Consider the following 18,310-nt stretch of genomic DNA (forward strand, 5'->3'; position numbering starts at 1 on the left):
ATACCGTTTACATGCATTATGTATAAAAGGGGTCAATGAAAAAAGTAAATAACTCTACAAGTTTATCTAAAGATGTTGAATCATTTTAGATTATTGTAAGTAAGTAAGTAAGTAAGTAAGCATTTATTTGCTGCACACAAAGTCACATACATAGTTCGACAAAATAACATAATACAATATTTAACATGCACATTCAAAAATAAAAAATAATAATAAAATAAATAACAATGAGAAATGAAATAATGTGAACAGAGTTGCGGCAGCAAAAGGTCTCCGTCTCAGCATGTGTCACAAGCTAATACCTGGACGCTGATTTTCAGACGGCGGCCGACGAAAGTGGAGAGCNCACCGTTGATTTTTCGTAGGCCTTCGTAGGCATGTATGGGAGTGCGCACACTACACCGATTCGATTTGGCCGATTCTTCATACAATTTAAAATCGGGCACAACTATCGGCCAACTAAAAATCAACGGTGTGCGCCTACTCTTAGGCTATCGTGGTTTCAAAAAGTTTTTCTAGTTTTGCTCCAGAGTTCTCTCAATATATTTTTTAAAATATTAAATGTTGTTTTTTTAAACATCAGCAGTGAATTCATCGCTAGGTGATACGAGCAAACTTTAAAAATAGCTTACCCCAGGAAGGCTCGTCGTAGGCGGCGGGCGGCGGGTAGTAGTGGTCGGGCGGCGGCGCGGGGAAGTACTCGGGCGCGTCGCGCGCGTGCCCGCGCCCGTACTCGCGCCGCTCCGCCGTCATCACCTGCGCACACAAGGTTACACTCAGCACGTATGGGTAAGGCGGTAAGGACAATGGCCATAGAAGTATGAGGCACAACTATAACTACAGATAAAAAAAAACATAGACAAAGTAACATTCGTGATAGTTTTAATTTCAAAGGAAGCGATTTCGACACACACTGATACGAATTTTAGACAACATTTTAGATTTATTGGCGTCCCGAGTCCCCGACGCCGAATTGAGATTCCTGGATAGTCACCGACACTCACGCACGCTGACGCTGACACTCATGCTACGATATTGACATTTTACAACTTGTTTTTGGAAGAACAGTGTGTAGGGCTGTCGTAAAGACAGCTAAAGTTTTTTTTTTTTTTTTTTTTTTTTTTTTAAAGTAAAGAAAGAAAACCTAAGTCGCTGACATAGCCCGACGAATAAGCAAGCTGAAGTGGCAATGGGCAGGGCACATAGTACGCAGAACTGACGGCCGATGGAGCAGCAAGGTTCTGTAATGGAGGCCGCGTACCGGAAAACGCAGCGTGAGACGTCCACAAGGTAGACCAACGACATATACTACTACTACTACACTACCAATCGATCAACATGGAAAGCATTGAGGAGGCCTATGTTCAGCAGTGGACATCCTATGGCTGAAATGATCCTGTCTCCCGGAATTTATCAATTAATCTCTTCACAGTTCACGAAGTTAAAACACTATTTCGACCATATTTTGTATGAAATTTTCGCATTGAGGACGAAGAGACGTTGTTTTATCGTGTAACGCTACATTTTTAGTAAGTAAGTAAGCATTTATTTGCTGCACACAAAGTCACATACATAGTTTAACAAGATTACATAATTCAATATTTAACATGCACATTCAAAATAAAAAACAAAATAAATAACAATGAAAAGTGAAATAATGTGAGCAGAGTTGCGGCAGCAAAAGGTCTCCGTCTCAGCATGTGTCACAAGCTAATGCCTGGACGCTGATTTTCAGACGGCGGCCGACGAAAGTGGAGTGCGGCGGTAATCGCCGCAGCAATTCGCAAGGGCATTGAAACACAAATTATAAAAAAAAATTAAATAAATAAAAAGTGAAAATTAGTTTAATGTCATAATAATATATTAAATTATGTAAATTAGATGTCAGGAATAGGAATAGCAAGTCAGTATTATAAATAATGTCAAAATAGAGGGGTCGACTACACCTGGCCATTAGAGATTTTTTGGAATGCCAGTATGTGCTTTTTAAGTTTACTTTTAAAAGTAAACTTGGTTATAGCTTGCCTAATGGGTGGTGGAAGGTTATTCCAGCACTTCGTAGCCAGGTACCTAAAACTTCCTCTAAAAGCAGCAGTTTTGTGCTGTGGTATGGAGAGCCTCCAAGATCTACCACGAGTGTTATAAACTGAGTCCGAGTGTTTCCAATTAAGCTTCCCAAAAAGATTTGGCATAAATATTAACGGTGAGTACATCACCCACCTTCGATTCGCGGACGATATCGTAGTCATGGCTGAAACCTTGGAAGATCTAGGCACAATGCTCGATGGCCTCAGTAGAGCCTCTCAACAAGTGGGTCTCAAAATGAACATGGACAAGACAAAAATCATGTCTAATAACCGTGTCGCACCCACTCCTTTGAAGGTTGGAGACTCTACACTCGAAGCTGTTGACAATTATGTATACCTGGGACAAACAGTCCAGTTAGGTAGGGCCAACTTCGAGAAAGAGGTCAATCGTCGAATCCAACTCGGCTGGGCAGCGTTCGGGAAGCTACGCAATATACTCACGTCCGAAATACCGCAGTGTCTCAAGACAAAAGTCTTCGAGCAGTGTGTGCTGCCAGTGTTGATTTATGGATCCGAAACGTGGACGCTTACTATGGGCCTCATAAGAAGGCTCAAGGTCACCCAAAGGGCGATGGAGCGGGCCATGCTTGGAGTTTCCCTGCGTGATCGAATCAGAAATGAGGAGATCCGCAGGAGAACCAAAGTGACCGACATAGCTCGCAGAATTGCTAAAACCAAGTGGCAGTGGGCGGGGCACATAGCTCGTAGAGACGATGGCCGTTGGGGCAGAAAAGTTCTCGAGTGGCGACCACGGGCTGGAAGACGTAGCGTGGGCAGGCCTCCTACTAGGTGGACCGACGATCTCGTAAAGNCGTAGACTAATAAATGTACATTCGTTTTGTAGAATAGCTCAAATACTAATAATACAATGCAAATAAAATACACCTTAACGACCTGGTTTTTCTTGTGTTGGAAAATAACTGAAAAAGAAGTGTAAAAAGTAATGTATTTTTCTAATTAAATCCATTTTTACTCCCATAAAATGTATGAAACTTGTGTCTGTTTTCTTCTTCTACTAATAGATAATTTTATTGGCTATCGCATGATATAAAATATTTGCCTATTAATGTTAACCTACCCACTCTTTCTCTTATTTTTTAAAGAAGAGGTGCAAACTAAAAATTAAAAACTTAAATTGATGTAATTTTTCGAGAAATGGGTCAGGCCCCAAATTTGAAGTATTTTCATCGATAAAATTGTCCATAGATTACGCCTTTAAAGTTTGATCACTACATGCCCGGACACACTGTATAAGCAATTCCTAGCCAATGCATTGACATGATCCTCAAAGCGAAGACCAGCGTCAAAAGTAACACCCAGGTTTCTTGCTGTCCAGACTCCAGACCCTCTCAATCGGCTGCGCGTTGATTTTTAAAAGGGGGTTAAGGCCTTCCACAGTTTTAATTTGCCCACTTGTACCAAATATTATAAATTTGGATTTAGTAGGATTGAGTGTGAGTGTGTGACTCTCGGCCCACGAGTTAATCCTGTCCAACTCGGAGTTAAGCTCACCGACGGCCTTGCAAGTATCACTTGGGTCAAATGACATGTAAATCTGGAGGTCGTCAGCATACATGTGGTAACGACATGTCTTCAATACTTGTGGCACGTCTGCGCTATATAAAATAAAGAGCAGCGGCCCCAGGATAGAGCCCTGCGGGACTCCCCTATGTATTGCCCGCTTTGCGGTCTGCTGGTAAGAATCACCGGAACACACCTCCACGAACTGTGACCGATCACGCAAGTAACTCGCGAACCAAGAAACAGTGTCCCTGTCAAATCCATAGTAGGAAAGCTTAGACAGGAGTAAGGGTACATTGATTGAGTCGAATGCGCGTGTAAAATCCAACAAAACAAGTATTGTAGCCCTACCCTGATCCTGTGCAGCCAGTATGTTGTCTACAACGTCCAGGAGCGCCGTTGCTGTACCTCACCCCCTACTGAAACCCGATTGATGGGTCGGTAGTATGTATAGTAATCCTAGACTGTCAGCTGTCGATTTGTTTTATTTTTAGGTTTTTCAACACTATGAGTATGAATGGTGGCAAATTTAAATCTTGCGTTAATTTTGGGACACCCTTTACCAGTAATACTCTTACCTGTATAGTATTTTCCCGAACTTGGTAGTTATTTGGCATCACTGGCGGACCGTCGTCGGATCTAATGGGACCTAAAAACAGAAAAAAATATTAACTTTAATTAAAGTAAAGAAAATAGATGTGAATCAAATTCAACACCTGGGATAGGCAAATGGTTAACTAACAATGCATCCGACTGGAAAACAATATAAACTTTTGGTATAGTTTATTGACAAAGCACAAACTAACTAAAATAGACATATGGAAATCTTGCTGCTTGGTATTATTGCCTTCTGTAAATTAGTGAGAATGGATTGATGAGTGTTTGTTACTCTTTCATACAACAATTATAGAACAGATTTAATGAAGTTTCATGTCAAGTGAGCAGTAAATTCGTTTTTTTTTCTATCTGCAATTAACCAGCAGCTTCAATAGATTGAAGTTGTCATTGTAGCAGTTTCGGGTAGAAAAGTTAGTAAATAATAAATAAATAAATATCCTTGGACATTTTACACTGCGCTTCTAGTCCCAAACTAAGCAAAGCTTGTACTATGGGTACTAGACAACGGATATAAATAAACATACTTAAATACATTTTTTTTGTAAATACATACATATTATACATACAAAACACCCAGTCCAATACAAACAAATATGTTCATGCACACAAATGTTTGTGTACTGTGCGGGAATCGAATCCGCAACCTCCGGAATAGTAGTCCGTTTCGAACCACTACACCAAACGGCCGACAGTAAATAAATAAAAAAAATATAAAAAGTATACCAGGCGGTCGCCGCATGTCCGGCGGCGGCGCGCGCGGCGGCACGACGTGTAAGCCCACGCCGGCCTCGCCCACGCGCATGCGGCGCTGCCGCTCGCAGTACGCGCTCCACGTCACCTCGTTGAATCCGTAGTTGAAGTAGTCTGTGGGGGGACGCTTATAATAATAATAATAATCCTTGCACTTAGCGGGTGCTGTCTTTGGCTGTATCTCCTCAATAGTGCAGGCAGAGAGAGATAGTATCTTTTATAGTCTGGTCCGGGAACACGTAGAATTTTGTCCAATGACCCCAAGCTACCCTCCTTATCGCTCGCGCGTAATTATGTTGCTGTCGCGCTCGCACACTCACTGCGGGCGCCCGTCCCACAGTCGCGACAGCAATATAATTACGCGCGAGCGATAAGGATGGGTAGCTTGGGGTCATTGGACAAAATTCTACGTGCTCCCGGACCAGACTATAGACATCCCAACACATTATCGTATCTTCGAGATGGGCCTCTTCGTGTTGGATCTCTATCCCCATGAAGGCCTTCCAAAAGGACCGGCCTCCACACCGCCACAGGAGAGTTACAAATAATAATAATTTATTGCTTCATAAGTGTACATAGATGGTACATTGTCAGGACTTCCATGTTTAATGTACAATACTACCGTCTTAAGGCTATAGTCTCTTATTAAACGCTATACGCGGCGTACGACGTAAGCGTCAAACGTTCGTATGTTGACGTCAATGTCGGAAGGAGACCAAAACAATAGATTTCTATAGCAAGCACTGTGATGACTACGGCATGACGCAGCACGCGACGGCTTTTATAGGAGACCATGGTCTAACACACAAGAATAACTGTTTTACTTCTAGAAGAATGAAAGTTCGTTTTGATAAACAAATATCTCTTGGATGGACATGGAATAATAATAATAATTCTTTCAAAAATCTTAATAGATATCCATTACTTAATAAACAATCAATAAACAATATTTAAACCACCATTTATACATAAACACAAGAGTATGCACTTACCAGATATGTCAGCACCAGGCTTATTCCATGGTTTATCTTCAATGGTGTCAATGTTGAATTCAAGTGCGGGCACTCCATTGATACTGCCGGGCCCATCGAGGTCCTCCAGTGTCACCTTGCTGCCGGTGGCAGTACCTTGGCGCGGCTTCTCTGCGCCTGCTGCTACCAGGCCTACTCCTCTCTACAAATGAAAACCGATAAAGATTTTTATTTATTTACATAACTTTATGTGAAAATATTACAAAGCAATCTATTGATAAAAGATTCAATTAATAATGTAGGCTAGCCTTAAGTAAGACAAATATAATATGTTCCAACCCTTTTGCTTTGCTTGTGTCTTGATGGTAGTTCTAAATAAATAAACTTACCATTCAAATAATACAATCTGTACATAAGAATGAAAATGGTAAAAACATACAGAAATCTAATTATACTGAATTTAGTATAATGAATACACAAATAATATTGAATTAAATACTGCAATCATCATCACCAATCAAATCAAGTGGAATAGGCTTTTAGAGCACTGTTTTTCTACTTTTGCTTTTATGTGACCTCTTTATATTTTAACAACCTATCAGTATAACTATAACTTATTAAATTTAAAATATTTCTCTATGAAGAATCTTGACAATTTAAAATTGTTTATATTATTTTTTGTTGAGCAGTTGTTCTAGTTCTACATAGGTATTGTGATTTCCACTCTTTCATGTCCAAGTTCTGCATCTATTAGGTAGTGTAGTATTTTTGGGTGGTCATATTTTTTACATAATATGGGCTTAGAATGTTTAGATGTAAGTAGCATCATAACAAACTCACTTTGATGTTCAAACTGGCATACGCTTGCGGCCCCGACTTGATTTCTCCGATAGTGACTTTGACATCGTCACTGTCGTCCGAATCCGAGTCTCCGTTGTCCTGGCTGTCGGCATCCCCGTTGGCTTGCTCCTGATCCCCCGTCAGACCAACGTCAGCAAAATGCTCATCGTTGAAATGCGAATCATCGTTGTTGGCATCGTTCTCCTCCTGTTCTTTGTCTTCTCCAACGTCCTGCAATAGCACAAAAACGCATTTGATATGCCTATTTACTATTCTTCACAGTAACAACAAGCCAAAACTTTTAGGTTATGTAAAGTATCTATAAGTAATAACTTACAGCATTCGATTGAACCTGGGTTTTCTCACTATTTTCTGCATCGTTGTTTGCAGCTTGCTCTGCATTTGAGTCTCCGTACAACCAACTATCATCGTTTTCATCGCCTGGAGCAGTTTCAACAGCAGTGTCTGCCATTTTCAATTATGAACTGTCAAACAAAAACCATAGAAAAAAAAATGAACAAAAACAACCACAGATTAACAACTCCATCGCAGATTATAATAATTAAGTTAATAATGCAACGGTTAATAATACGACCACAGCGGATCTGCTGTGGTCATGGCGTTCAGCTGGGGTCATGGCATTCAGCTGTGGTCATGGCGTCCAATCGTGGTCATAGTGTAGGTATGCAATACTCATTATCTCCCAACGGAAGAAGGAAGGTTTAATAATTTCAGGAAAGGTGTACCTACAGACANAGGACATAGGAGCACAACAGACACGCGGTCGCCTAAAGACTGTTTTGCTCCGGGATAAATCAAATCTTGAAAAAATAATAGGAAATGTATATCCATTGCGAGTGTAATGTAGACCATGGCATCCATACTGATAAATATCAGCACAAAATAATTCAAATAAATAAATAAGTGTAAAATTGGTAATATGTAAAAAATAGTTTAAAATTCCCAAAAATATATTTGTGATAGAGATTAATTGGATTAAAGTAGAATACATAATTAAATTCATGTCTAAAAATTGTATAAAAAATAAATTAAAATGTCCATGCAAATAAATTAAATTAGAGTTGGAATAAAATAAATTACAAAATAATAATACATTACTTACATGTCCAAAATTGCTTAAAAACAATGAACTAAAATGTACCTGCGAGTAAATAAGTCTACGTCTGAGGACAAATAAATAACGAGTGTATAGTGCATTAATAAAATCATGTCTGAAGAAGTGTGTATAAAGTAAAATTAAATAATTTTGTACATGCAAATGATTAAAGTAAGTGCGGTCGAATAAAAAACAAAAGGAATGAAATTCAAGTCTGTGACCGTTAGGAACATCAGCTGCCGCAACACTACTCGTGCAGATAAAGATACAATAAATTACAAATGATATGGTGTGTCTATAATTACAATAAAAAAATAACCATCCAATAAAATTTAAAAAGAAGTTAAAACTCTCAAAGTAAGTACGATTGTTATCCATAAGATACAGAACTTAACGAAATACGTGCGAAAAAAGATTTTACAATGTTACAGAGGTAAGAGAAAAAAAAAAATTATTTTAAACTTGATAACACCTTACTGTCTTTAATATGTATAGGCGCAGCTGACTCATCTTTCCGCATGTAAATCCTACCAAATTTCACCCATACGAACTTGTACTTGTGCTCTTTGGCAAATTTCCTGGCTTCAGAATACAGTTCCTTGCTCTCAGGAGACAGGTGCTCCACGATGTATACCCTGTTGGGTTCACCGGGAACCCCCAGATTGGCCGAGTTCAGGGGACTACCAGCATTCATTTTGTTATACTTCCTGAAGGCAGCTATAATGTCATCACGGTGACGTTCTGACGGAAGAGTCACCAAGATATTCCTGGGCCGATCAGACGCTTTATTGAATTTTGAAATTCTGCGGGCAGCACAAGCCTCTGGGATGGCCACCCCGAGGCATTCCTTCAGATTTTTAAGTATCGCCATGAGGTTTTCGCTTTTCTTCTCCGGAAGTGAGTGAAGTTCAAGGTTACAGCTTCTAGAGGATCTCTCAAGGTTCGCAAGTCGCCGTTCCAGGGATAGTAGGCCTGATTGAAGATTGGCCTTCTCGACTTCGATGCTTTTAATCTGCGTCTGAGTAGCGTCGATCTCTCTTTTAAAGTCCTTCTGGTTGTCTGAGAGAAATTCGATGGTCTGATTTATTTCTGCTTTATATCTTTCCATTGCGCCGTTTATTTCCGAGCGAATGGTTGCTTTCAACTCGCAGGCCAGGCTGACCCTAATTTGCTCGAGTTTAAGATCCAAAAGATCCCCAAACTGAGCATAAGTGATGGTAGCCTGATTAGGCGCTACGACCGATGCATGGTGCGGCGCGGTGGACGAGGATGCGTTAACGCTGACTGCTTGCTCTATAGTGCATGAGACATCCTGAAGGGACTCATCGCAAGACATCGTTGTCTCATCCAGATGAGCCGAAACCGCGGGGGATCTCCGGACCGGTGTGTCGTCGTCTCTCCGGCGTGTGACATTGGAGCAAGTGGGGCAACACCAGGTACGCCTGACATGCTGGTTGCCTAAAAACTGCGCTCTGGTCATGCCCAGACACTGGTAGTGAAAATGTTTGGCGCAAGCCGCGCACTTCAACGATCCCTCGGCGCCAATGTTGTTGTTGCACGCAACGCACTTCATTGTAATATTTGAAGAAATAATTTATCTAACAAACCAGTATCTCTGCTACGAGCTGAGTGCTACGGTGTAACAGTGGGCGGGCCAGTATGCAGCGGGAGGGGCGCGAGAGGCAGCGTCGTAGCGCTTCGTAGCACGCCGTAGTCACTCGCAACTCGCCGCTGCTGATGACGACACCGCAGACTGCCGAACGCCACCGATCGTCTCTGCGTGGTCCGATGTGCTCCGATTTGAGGCGCCGGTCAATGACGAGTCCGCGTAGCAAACCGATGACCGCTGGCGATCTCGTTCAAAATATAACGACACCAAATCTTTGCACTAAGATAACTCGGGAACCGATTGCTCGATCGAAATAACACTTTCACAGTGACATTTCCCATAAAAAGTTCTAAGTATTAGTGTATACTAGCGGCGCGAAACGCGGTATAAAGTGCCACCAAACTTGAAAATTACGCGGAGACAGTATTCTTGCGACTGGCCGCGGCGGGCGCCCCCCGCACTCTCATATACAGGGTGACAGGGATATTCGGACTCATTTGTTGTTAAGGATCTTTAGTATAACCCCTTTCAAGGAATAGGTCGAGTATCCCTGTCACCCTGTATATTAACTTACATGCCACCTTACACAGTCATGTATAATTTTTTAATTAAATGTGATAATTTCAAAAATCATAATATTATAAAGTTTTGCTTAAACGAGGTTTTGGTAAAAAGTTTTTGAAATTCTGGAAGTTTAACCTCTAATGTGCAGAATACTGTTTCTCATATGGATGTTACAGTCAATCCCAACTAATATTATAAATGCGAAAGTAACTCTGTCTGTCTGTCTGTCTGTCTGTCTGTCTGTCTGTCTGTCTGTCTGTTACGCTTTCCCGCTTAAACCTCGCAACCAATTTTGATGAAATTTGGCATAGAGATAGTTTGAGTCCCGGGAAAGAACATAGGATAGTTTTTATCCCGGTTTTCGAAACAGGGACGCGCGCGATAAAGTTTTTCTGTGACAGACAAAATTCCACGCGGGCGAAGCCGCGGGCGGAAAGCTAGTAATGCTATAAACCTTTATCGATGATCACGGGTATCTCACAAATCATCTACACAAGGAAAACGCTTAATAAACACAATTAAAACACAAACCAAATCGTTTGCGACCAAAAATCGCGTGATGATTCAAGGTGCCTTTCGTACGTACTTTAACCTTTCCAAATCGAAGGTTCCAATTACCCAATCAAGCGATTTTCCACGACTGGATCATTTCTGTTTATGCCCACGACTTACTTACCTTTGATTATTTGGAAATCATAATAAAGATAGCAATTTGGAGTTCGCCACAATAAACTGACATAAAAAACTATTTATTATTCAGTGTTTATTAACAGTGTAATAGCCTGGTAATTATGGGAGTCATTTAAATAAATATGATGGGCAATAGTGCACTGCGAAGGGCGTTTGTACATGTAGATATTATTATGTTCTTCATTTGCATTTTCTGGCATTGAAATCAGATTTGTTTGTCACAGTTTATTTACTTCTTAATTTTTCTTTCCTTCTAATTAGAACTTACTAATTAGCAAGGTTTTGGAGTGGAGTCCACATACGGAAAGCGTAGCGTAGGACGTCCCACTAGGTGGACCGACGACTTTTATTTAATAGGTAACAGGAAGGCGCTGGATGCAGGCCGCTACCAACCGGCATTTGTGGAAATCATTGGGGGAGGCCTATGTTTAGCAGTGGACATCCTATGGCTGAAATGATGATGATGATGATGAATTATAACTTCAACTCTGCCGTGTGCTTCCAGCAGAGTGGAATAGGACCACTCCCACTCTGCGAACATCAGGTTTTCCCAACTCGTCTGGCCAGATGCTAAATGAAAATGCAGGCTAAATCCTCAATTTGCCTCTGGTAAATTATATATAATTTACCAGAGGCAAATTGAGGATTTAGCCTGCATTTTATTGGTGCACTCTGGTAAATTATATATAATTTACCAGAGGCAAATTGAGGATTTAGCCTGCATTTTCATTTAGCATCTGGCCAGACGAGTTGGGAAAACCTGATGTTCGCAGAGTGGGAGTGGTCCTATTCCACTCTGCTGGAAGCACACGGCAGAGTTGAAGTTATAATTCATCATCATCATCATCATTTCCCAAATTGAAATTGGTGTACAAGCTTCGGTAGTTAAAATTGGTTTTGATATCACTAAAACACGCGCTTTCGTTCTCACAATTTTCCAAAACCAAATCCATGTACCGTGAGAAAGAAATACCAATTAATCGTTAATAAAAAATCGTTGCAAAACTCTTGCTTTACATAAGTTAGTTCCGTGAAAAGGATGAGGTCACTGTCAAATCGAATGTTTTATCGATACTCGATTCGACAATCGATATCGATGGCCGTTGATTAGTAGTCAATTAGGCATTCCCATAACAGCACCAATAAAAGTATTCGGTGATTTCGTTGTATTTTGTTGTAATCAATTTTTGACGTCGGCATCCGTTTGAGTTCGACAAATGGAGGTTTTATTGGCGTACCGAATTTAGTGAGGTCGATGCTTACTGGATGGTGGCGCTGGGGGTCCGCAGGCGAATGGGAAAACTATTTAATAACACGTATAAACGTCCATTAAAATTGAATTTGCACCTGCAAGCGCATTCAGAATGTACATTTACTACCTACATAGTCCAAAAATTACTCGATCGACAAATTGATAATTCCTAAGATCCTCTGTCTGAAATACTGACAATAGTGTAAGATCTTTATAAAAAAGTTAAGATTTATTTGTAAAAGGAAATGTAATCATAGTTTTACCGTTTTTTTTTTCAGGCTGCATTAAGTATTAACAGAGTGCAGTTTTGCAATCCTATGATGTCCTGTGTGCAAATCCTATGTTATCATATTGTTTTGTTAACTTTTTTTCTAAATATGAAAAAAATCGGCACAATACGAACGTGTTACAAAAATGTAAAGAAGTGAATGTATGTATTCTTATCTATGCGGAACCCGTCAAAAATACAAGCATGGCGCTCCCCCCAGGCGTGTCGAAAGGCCAACCCAAGAAGCCGAAAGCCTCGGTGCCGGTTAAATCTTTATAGTTTATAATTACGGCTGATTGGCGGCGTGACCCGCCCGATTCGCTCGTGTGTGAACCGACGACCGCACTGTTGATTCTGTTTTGTTTTGGGTTTTTTCTTAATTTTTTGAAAATGGTAGCGTTTGTCAATAGACACTAGGTTTGTGGTCTGTTTACTTGTAGTCAGAGTAAATTTAAAGAAAATGTCCTTCTGTGGCTAGCGTTAACAATAAAAAGTTGTCAATTAAAAAGCCCGCGAATGTTAAAGCCGCTCTGTTGATTCTGTTTTGTTTTAGGTTTTTTCTTAATTTTTGATAATGGTAGCGTTTTATCACTTTGTATCTGGCCAGTGTGAATCTAAGACAATGCGCTTCTATAGCCAGCATCAACATTAAAAAGTTGTCAATTAAAAAGCCCGCGAAAAGTGAGGTGACCGCTCTGTTGATTCTGTTTTGTTTTGGGTTTTTTTCTTATATTTTGAAACTGGTTGTGGTTTAGCTCCTTGTAAGTATGTGGCCAGTGAATTTATTTTTAAGCAAGGTGTGAAAAACATTGCTCAAAAATAAAATTGAGAAAGGGGTTTTATGAGGGAACTGCCGTTTTATTTTCACTCACCTTAGTCTTGCTCCCGCCAATAGACTCAGGTCTAATCGACCCAGTCTCGTAGAACCTCGTCAGGATCTTGAAGACGCATCCATGGGAGACCAGCAGTTGTCTGCTGATGTCACACGGCCGCACCCCCATGATGGCCAGCAAGGCGAAATTAAGATAAGTAGTTTTTATTATTTTTTACGCTCTTACCTTAGTCTTGCTCCCGCCAATGGACCCAGGTCTAATCGACCCAGTCTCGTAGAACCTCGTCAGGATCTTGAAGACGCATCCATGGGAGACGAGCAGTTGTCTGCTGATGTCGCACGGCCGCACCCCCATGATGGCCAGCAAGGCGAAATTAAGATAAGTAGTTTTTATTATTTGTTACGCTCTTACCTTAGTCTTACTCCCTCCAATAGAACCAGGTCTAATCGACCCGGTCTCGTAGAATCTTGTCAGGATCTTGGAGACGCATCCATGGGAGACGAGCAGTTGTCTGCTGATGTCGCACGGCCGCACCCCCATGATGGCCAGCAAGGCGAAATTAAGATATTTTATTATTTTTTACGCTCTTACCTTAGTCTTGCTCCCGCCAATGGACCCTGGTCTAATCGACTCGGTCTCGTAGAACCTTGTCAGGATCTTGGAGACACATCCATGGGAGACAAGCAGCTGTCTGCTGATGTCGCATAGCCGCACCCCCATGATGGCCAGCAAGGCGAAATAAAGGTAACTTAAGTTTTTATTATTTTGTCACGCTCTTACCTTAGTCTTATTCCCTCCAATAGACCCTGGTCTAATCGACCCGGTCTCGTAGAACCTCGTCAGGATCTTGAAGACGCATCCATGGGAGACCAGCAGTTGTCTGCTGATGTCACACGGCCGCACCCCCATGATGGCCAGCAAGGCGAAATTAAGATAAGTAGTTTTTATTATTTTTTACGCTCTTACCTTAGTCTTGCTCCCGCCAATGGACCCAGGTCTAATCGACCCAGTCTCGTAGAACCTCGTCAGGATCTTGAAGACGCATCCATGGGAGACCAGCAGTTGTCTGCTGATGTCACACGGCCGCATTCCCATGATGGCCAGCAAGGCGAAATTAAGATAAGTAGTTTATATTATTTTTTACGCTCTTACCTTAGTCTTACTCCCGCTAATAGACCCTGGTCTAATCGACCCAGTCTCGTAGAACCTCGTCAGGATCTTGAAGACGCATCCATGGGAGACCAGCAGTTGTCTGCTGATGTCACACGGCCGCACCCCCATGATGGCCAGCAAGGCGAAATTAAGATAAGTAGTTTTTATTATTTTTTACGCTCTTACCTTAGTCTTGCTCCCGCCAATGGACCCAGGTCTAATCGACCCAGTCTCGTAGAACCTCGTCAGGATCTTGGAGACGCATCCATGGGAGACGAGCAGTTGTCTGCTGATGTCACACGGCCGCACCCCCATGATGGCCAGTTCTACTATCCTTTTACGGACCACGTCGGGCAGGGGGCGCCCGTTCACGAAGACGCCCCCTAGTTGGTTCACGCCGGCTTGCCCTGTGGACAATGAATTGACTTTAGGCATCACTTATTTAGCAAAGGTTCCTTTTAAGCCTGTTCTATAACGGCGCGCGTACCTACAGGTGACTTTTATCACCATGACAGTATGTCTCTCATTTTATCTTTATAAAGATGTAAAAGAAACAGATTTATACTTATACTATCACGGATAATACTGCAACAGCGACAAAAAAGTCGCCCGTGCACACGCGCCTCTACTGTACCTATTGAGAAAAAATCCCGCGAATTTGGTTCCAGTTGCGCTCTGAGGACAAAGCTTTTATTTATCGTATCGTTCAAGCAGAGTAGAATGGGACCACTCCCACTTTTCCCGTGGATAAAAGGCAACTAAGGGTCAAATATGCGAATTTCAGGCCTCCCCAACTTAAGAGTTGGTAGGCAGAGTGGGGAGTGTGGGCCAAATCCTCGATTTGCCTCTGGTAAATTAGATAGAGTCGTGCTCCTACAGTGGAAAACTAAAAAGATAAAACCTACAGTAGAAATTAAATGACCACAGGATTTTCTGAGCCCTGCGGCCGAGCTAAGTGATATAAGAGGTCAATAAAAACATAATTATAAAAGTAATAAACATTTTTGATAGGAATAAGTGAAAGTAGGTACTGCTATAAATAATAATAAAATAATAAATAAATTCTTTATTGAATAACTTATTGACAGTTTTTAACAATAGGCTAATTTATACTATAATAGGTAAAAGTACATACGTGCCTGAACTAAGAATTATAATTCCTGTATCTCAGGCAAAAAAAAGGCTTACATTACTTTATTATTTGAACTATGTAGCAATATGAAGAAATAAATATAAAAAGATGTATTAAGAAACCTTATTATTGCGATTATATCAAACAAACAAATACATTATGCACACAATTATAATCCAATCCAAGATGCAAGATAACCACCCCTGTCTTATGTCTCAATCGGAACCTCACATTGGGTTACAAATGAGTTATTTGGTTATTTGCAACGGACCGCGGTCCCACCTGCCCCATTTAGGCTAATATTTATTTGATTGCCAAATTCACGTACCCTACCTGGCAGTGTTGAATAAAAAAGTTAACGTAAGTTTTGGTTCCGTATTGAAAGAAAAAAGTATTAAAGATCTCGTAGCTATTAAAATTTTCTAGCATTAAAAGTCGCATCTCAAATAAAGAAAATTCGTGAATCGATTCCTAAATTAGGCAATTCTATTTTTTTAAATTATTTTAAAACACATCTGTTAAAAATAAATTAAAACATTATGATGTTTCAATTTATTTTTAACAGATGTGATATAAATGTTATAGGAGTATAATTGACTGTAAATACTATATTAATCATTCTAAATTGATTTAGTTTGCGGACATCTGACTCTTCAACTTCGTAGTCCACTTTAGCTACATTCGTAGCATTTTATGTAGCATAGTCTACGAAATTCGTGGAGCAACTAAGCTCTTCTAAAATTAAAATATAATGTGCCCCTTTTTAATAAATTGTCTATTGAATTCAACCTTACCTTCAAATATTTTTCTTTTGATTGAAAATTGTATTAATTTTAATAAAAATATGTAATAAGAAGGTTAGAAAGTTAGTAAGGTTTGTCACTTTTATTAGCGGACCCCTAAATATAATTTCTTTAGTTGTGCGAGGTCTGCACAACAATTTATTGTCTCTCCCTTAATGAAAGGTCGTGTAATAGAAAAAACACGAGTCCAACGAGGCGAAGATATGTTAGAAACCTCGTTAAATTGATTTAAGTTATTGTTTAGTCCTGTTATTTTTGTAGAATTACAAGTTTAATCAAAATGTTATCGAAACTTATGTGAAAATTACTATTAATTTAGTTCTAATTTAGGCTAAAAGTAAATAATTGCTATGTCTTATATTTTACTTCAAAAGCTTTCTAATCCAACGAATTTTATACTACATAGGGTAAACCAGAGAGTGATTGCCCACTGGTAGTGATTGCCCGCTTTAAGAATAATATTGTCAGGTGCTGACTTTGAATCACTCTAGTTAGATTTGAATTTACTGAGTAGAGGGCTCCGAGATCAATGTACAAATAGATTTAAAATTTACAATAGGAAACACTAAAAAAATACAGTTATGGCGGATTTTGTCAAGACGGGTGAAAATGTTACTCAAACAGGTAAAGACTTTAACAATTTTACTAAGGAATTACTTTCTTAGAGGTAAATTTTTTTTTGCAAGTTATTTAATATTCAACTGATGGTGTATAGTCATGATGAAATTATAAGTGTTTTCTCCATTATCAATGANTTGGATTTTGTAACTTCTCGTTTCCACCTTGTATAATCCGGCTGCATCTCCAGGTCACCTAGATACATTCCATAGCAGCTATTTAGGTACATACATTTACCAATTTTGGTGATAAATAGGCATTTTGAATTAGTTTTTGTATGACGCCTGAACAAAAACAAAGGGTAATAATTTGGTGTTATACATAGATTTCGAATATAAAAATTATATAATTTAACTAATTAAGACATGACAAAAAAACTGAGGTATGTCTCGTTTCTGTCGGGCCTGGGTCACAGATGACCGTTCTTCTTTTGAAGACTGTATTTAAGTTTAATGTTTTGTTTTGTTTTGTTTTGTTTATTTAAAGCCTATTTTGTCATTTTAAAATTGATTATTTTGTTTTAAGATACTGGGCAATTACTGTGCTTTGATGTGGGCAATTAGTGTAAGTAATGGGCAATGACTGTACTTTTTGGAGGATTTTAAATTTATTTCAATATTTTCTAAGTTACGTAAGTTTTAACTAAAAATTGTTCATATTCTGTTTAACAGTTTATTGAGGTATAAGAAAAAAGTCATAAATGGTCGATAAATTAAAATACTTTCTTTAATTTTTCATCTCAATGTGTTTGCAATCTTAAGTGGGCAATAGCTATACGGTTTACCCTACATGTTTACTATGCTGTTGTTGAATAAAACTCGAGAGTGGTCAAAGTACTTTGAAAACAAATAAAACGGCAAATAGCATAATATTCTATGAAGTCTACAATTAAATGTAGTGTTTTAGTAATTCCGTTAATTTCCCCACATAAACTGTCGTTCTAGATAGCAAAATCAATTTCCATTAATCCGTCTGTAACCCATGGCTACCGTTACCGTCCATTACGGGCCCATAAAACAATCGGCAAACGCCGTGCGATTTATTGCCTTAATGCAATAAAATTAGCGTTCTAATTTGTTCGTAGCAATTTGCGTTTATGACGTATTCTTTAGTGCCGCACCCGCCGGTACGCGATTTCACGCCTTTAGTCCACAAACGCTGCCGAAGCTCGGTGCAAATTGCCTTCGCTTTACGATTCTTCTTTCAGCCGATGTTGTAATCACGGGTGCACTAATTCCAACTTTATTTATCTCACCTTTGGATTGAACTTGCGAAAGCACAGGCATGTCATTAAAGAGCTGACTCTAGATGAAGTTAATCTGTCTCCAGACAGATGGGCTGGATAGTGCATCTTCCTAGAACCAGTTAAGATGAGAGCATGAGCTTAATCGATTCTTAGCGGCGCACTTGATTGAGGTAGCGGAATTCGGCGAATGGAAAGGGTATTCGATTGTGACGATCATTCGTTTGTTGTGATTAGTATTA

The 18,310-nt window shown here is 39.8% G+C and overlaps 2 protein-coding genes across 2 annotated transcripts in view; both read right to left on the minus strand.

The window, feature by feature from the left end:
* Positions 1-582: 582 nt before the first annotated feature.
* Positions 583-7,280, minus strand: LOC114351689 (pre-mRNA 3'-end-processing factor FIP1-like). The gene is made up of 6 exons (XM_028302992.1): positions 7,125-7,280; positions 6,788-7,018; positions 5,969-6,149; positions 4,950-5,090; positions 4,187-4,257; positions 583-756 (listed from the first exon to the last, which is right to left on the minus strand). Exons 1-6 carry the CDS (start codon positions 7,257-7,259, stop codon positions 598-600), a joined length of 918 nt encoding a protein of 305 aa, XP_028158793.1. The 5' UTR covers positions 7,260-7,280; the 3' UTR covers positions 583-597.
* A 7,166-nt stretch (positions 7,281-14,446) lies between these two features.
* The window catches only part of Poxn (paired box pox-neuro), a 42,883-nt gene continuing 39,019 nt past the window's right edge, over positions 14,447-18,310 (minus strand). The window contains exon 3 of the mRNA XM_028303010.1: positions 14,447-14,679. Coding sequence (XP_028158811.1) covers positions 14,447-14,679 — 233 coding nt within the window. The remainder of the gene's footprint in view (positions 14,680-18,310) is intronic.

Source organism: Ostrinia furnacalis, unplaced genomic scaffold (assembly GCF_004193835.3).
Source record: "Ostrinia furnacalis isolate ACB-3 unplaced genomic scaffold, ASM419383v2 OfSCF1172, whole genome shotgun sequence".
NCBI lineage: Eukaryota > Metazoa > Arthropoda > Insecta > Lepidoptera > Crambidae > Ostrinia > Ostrinia furnacalis.

What these genes read in the sequence shown, in the direction of transcription:
- LOC114351689 (XM_028302992.1), bottom strand. Translation starts at nt 7,259, where the DNA reads ATGGCAGACACTGCTGTTGAAACTGCTCCAGGCGATGAAAACGATGAT. An exon ending in GGACATGCGGCGACCGCCTG is followed by an intron (nt 4,258 to 4,949) that starts GTATACTTTTTA and finishes TTCTGTTTTTAG; the next exon opens with GTCCCATTAGATCCGACGAC. An exon ending in TTCGGGAAAATACTATACAG is followed by an intron (nt 757 to 4,186) that starts GTAAGAGTATTA and finishes TTGTGTGCGCAG; the next exon opens with GTGATGACGGCGGAGCGGCG.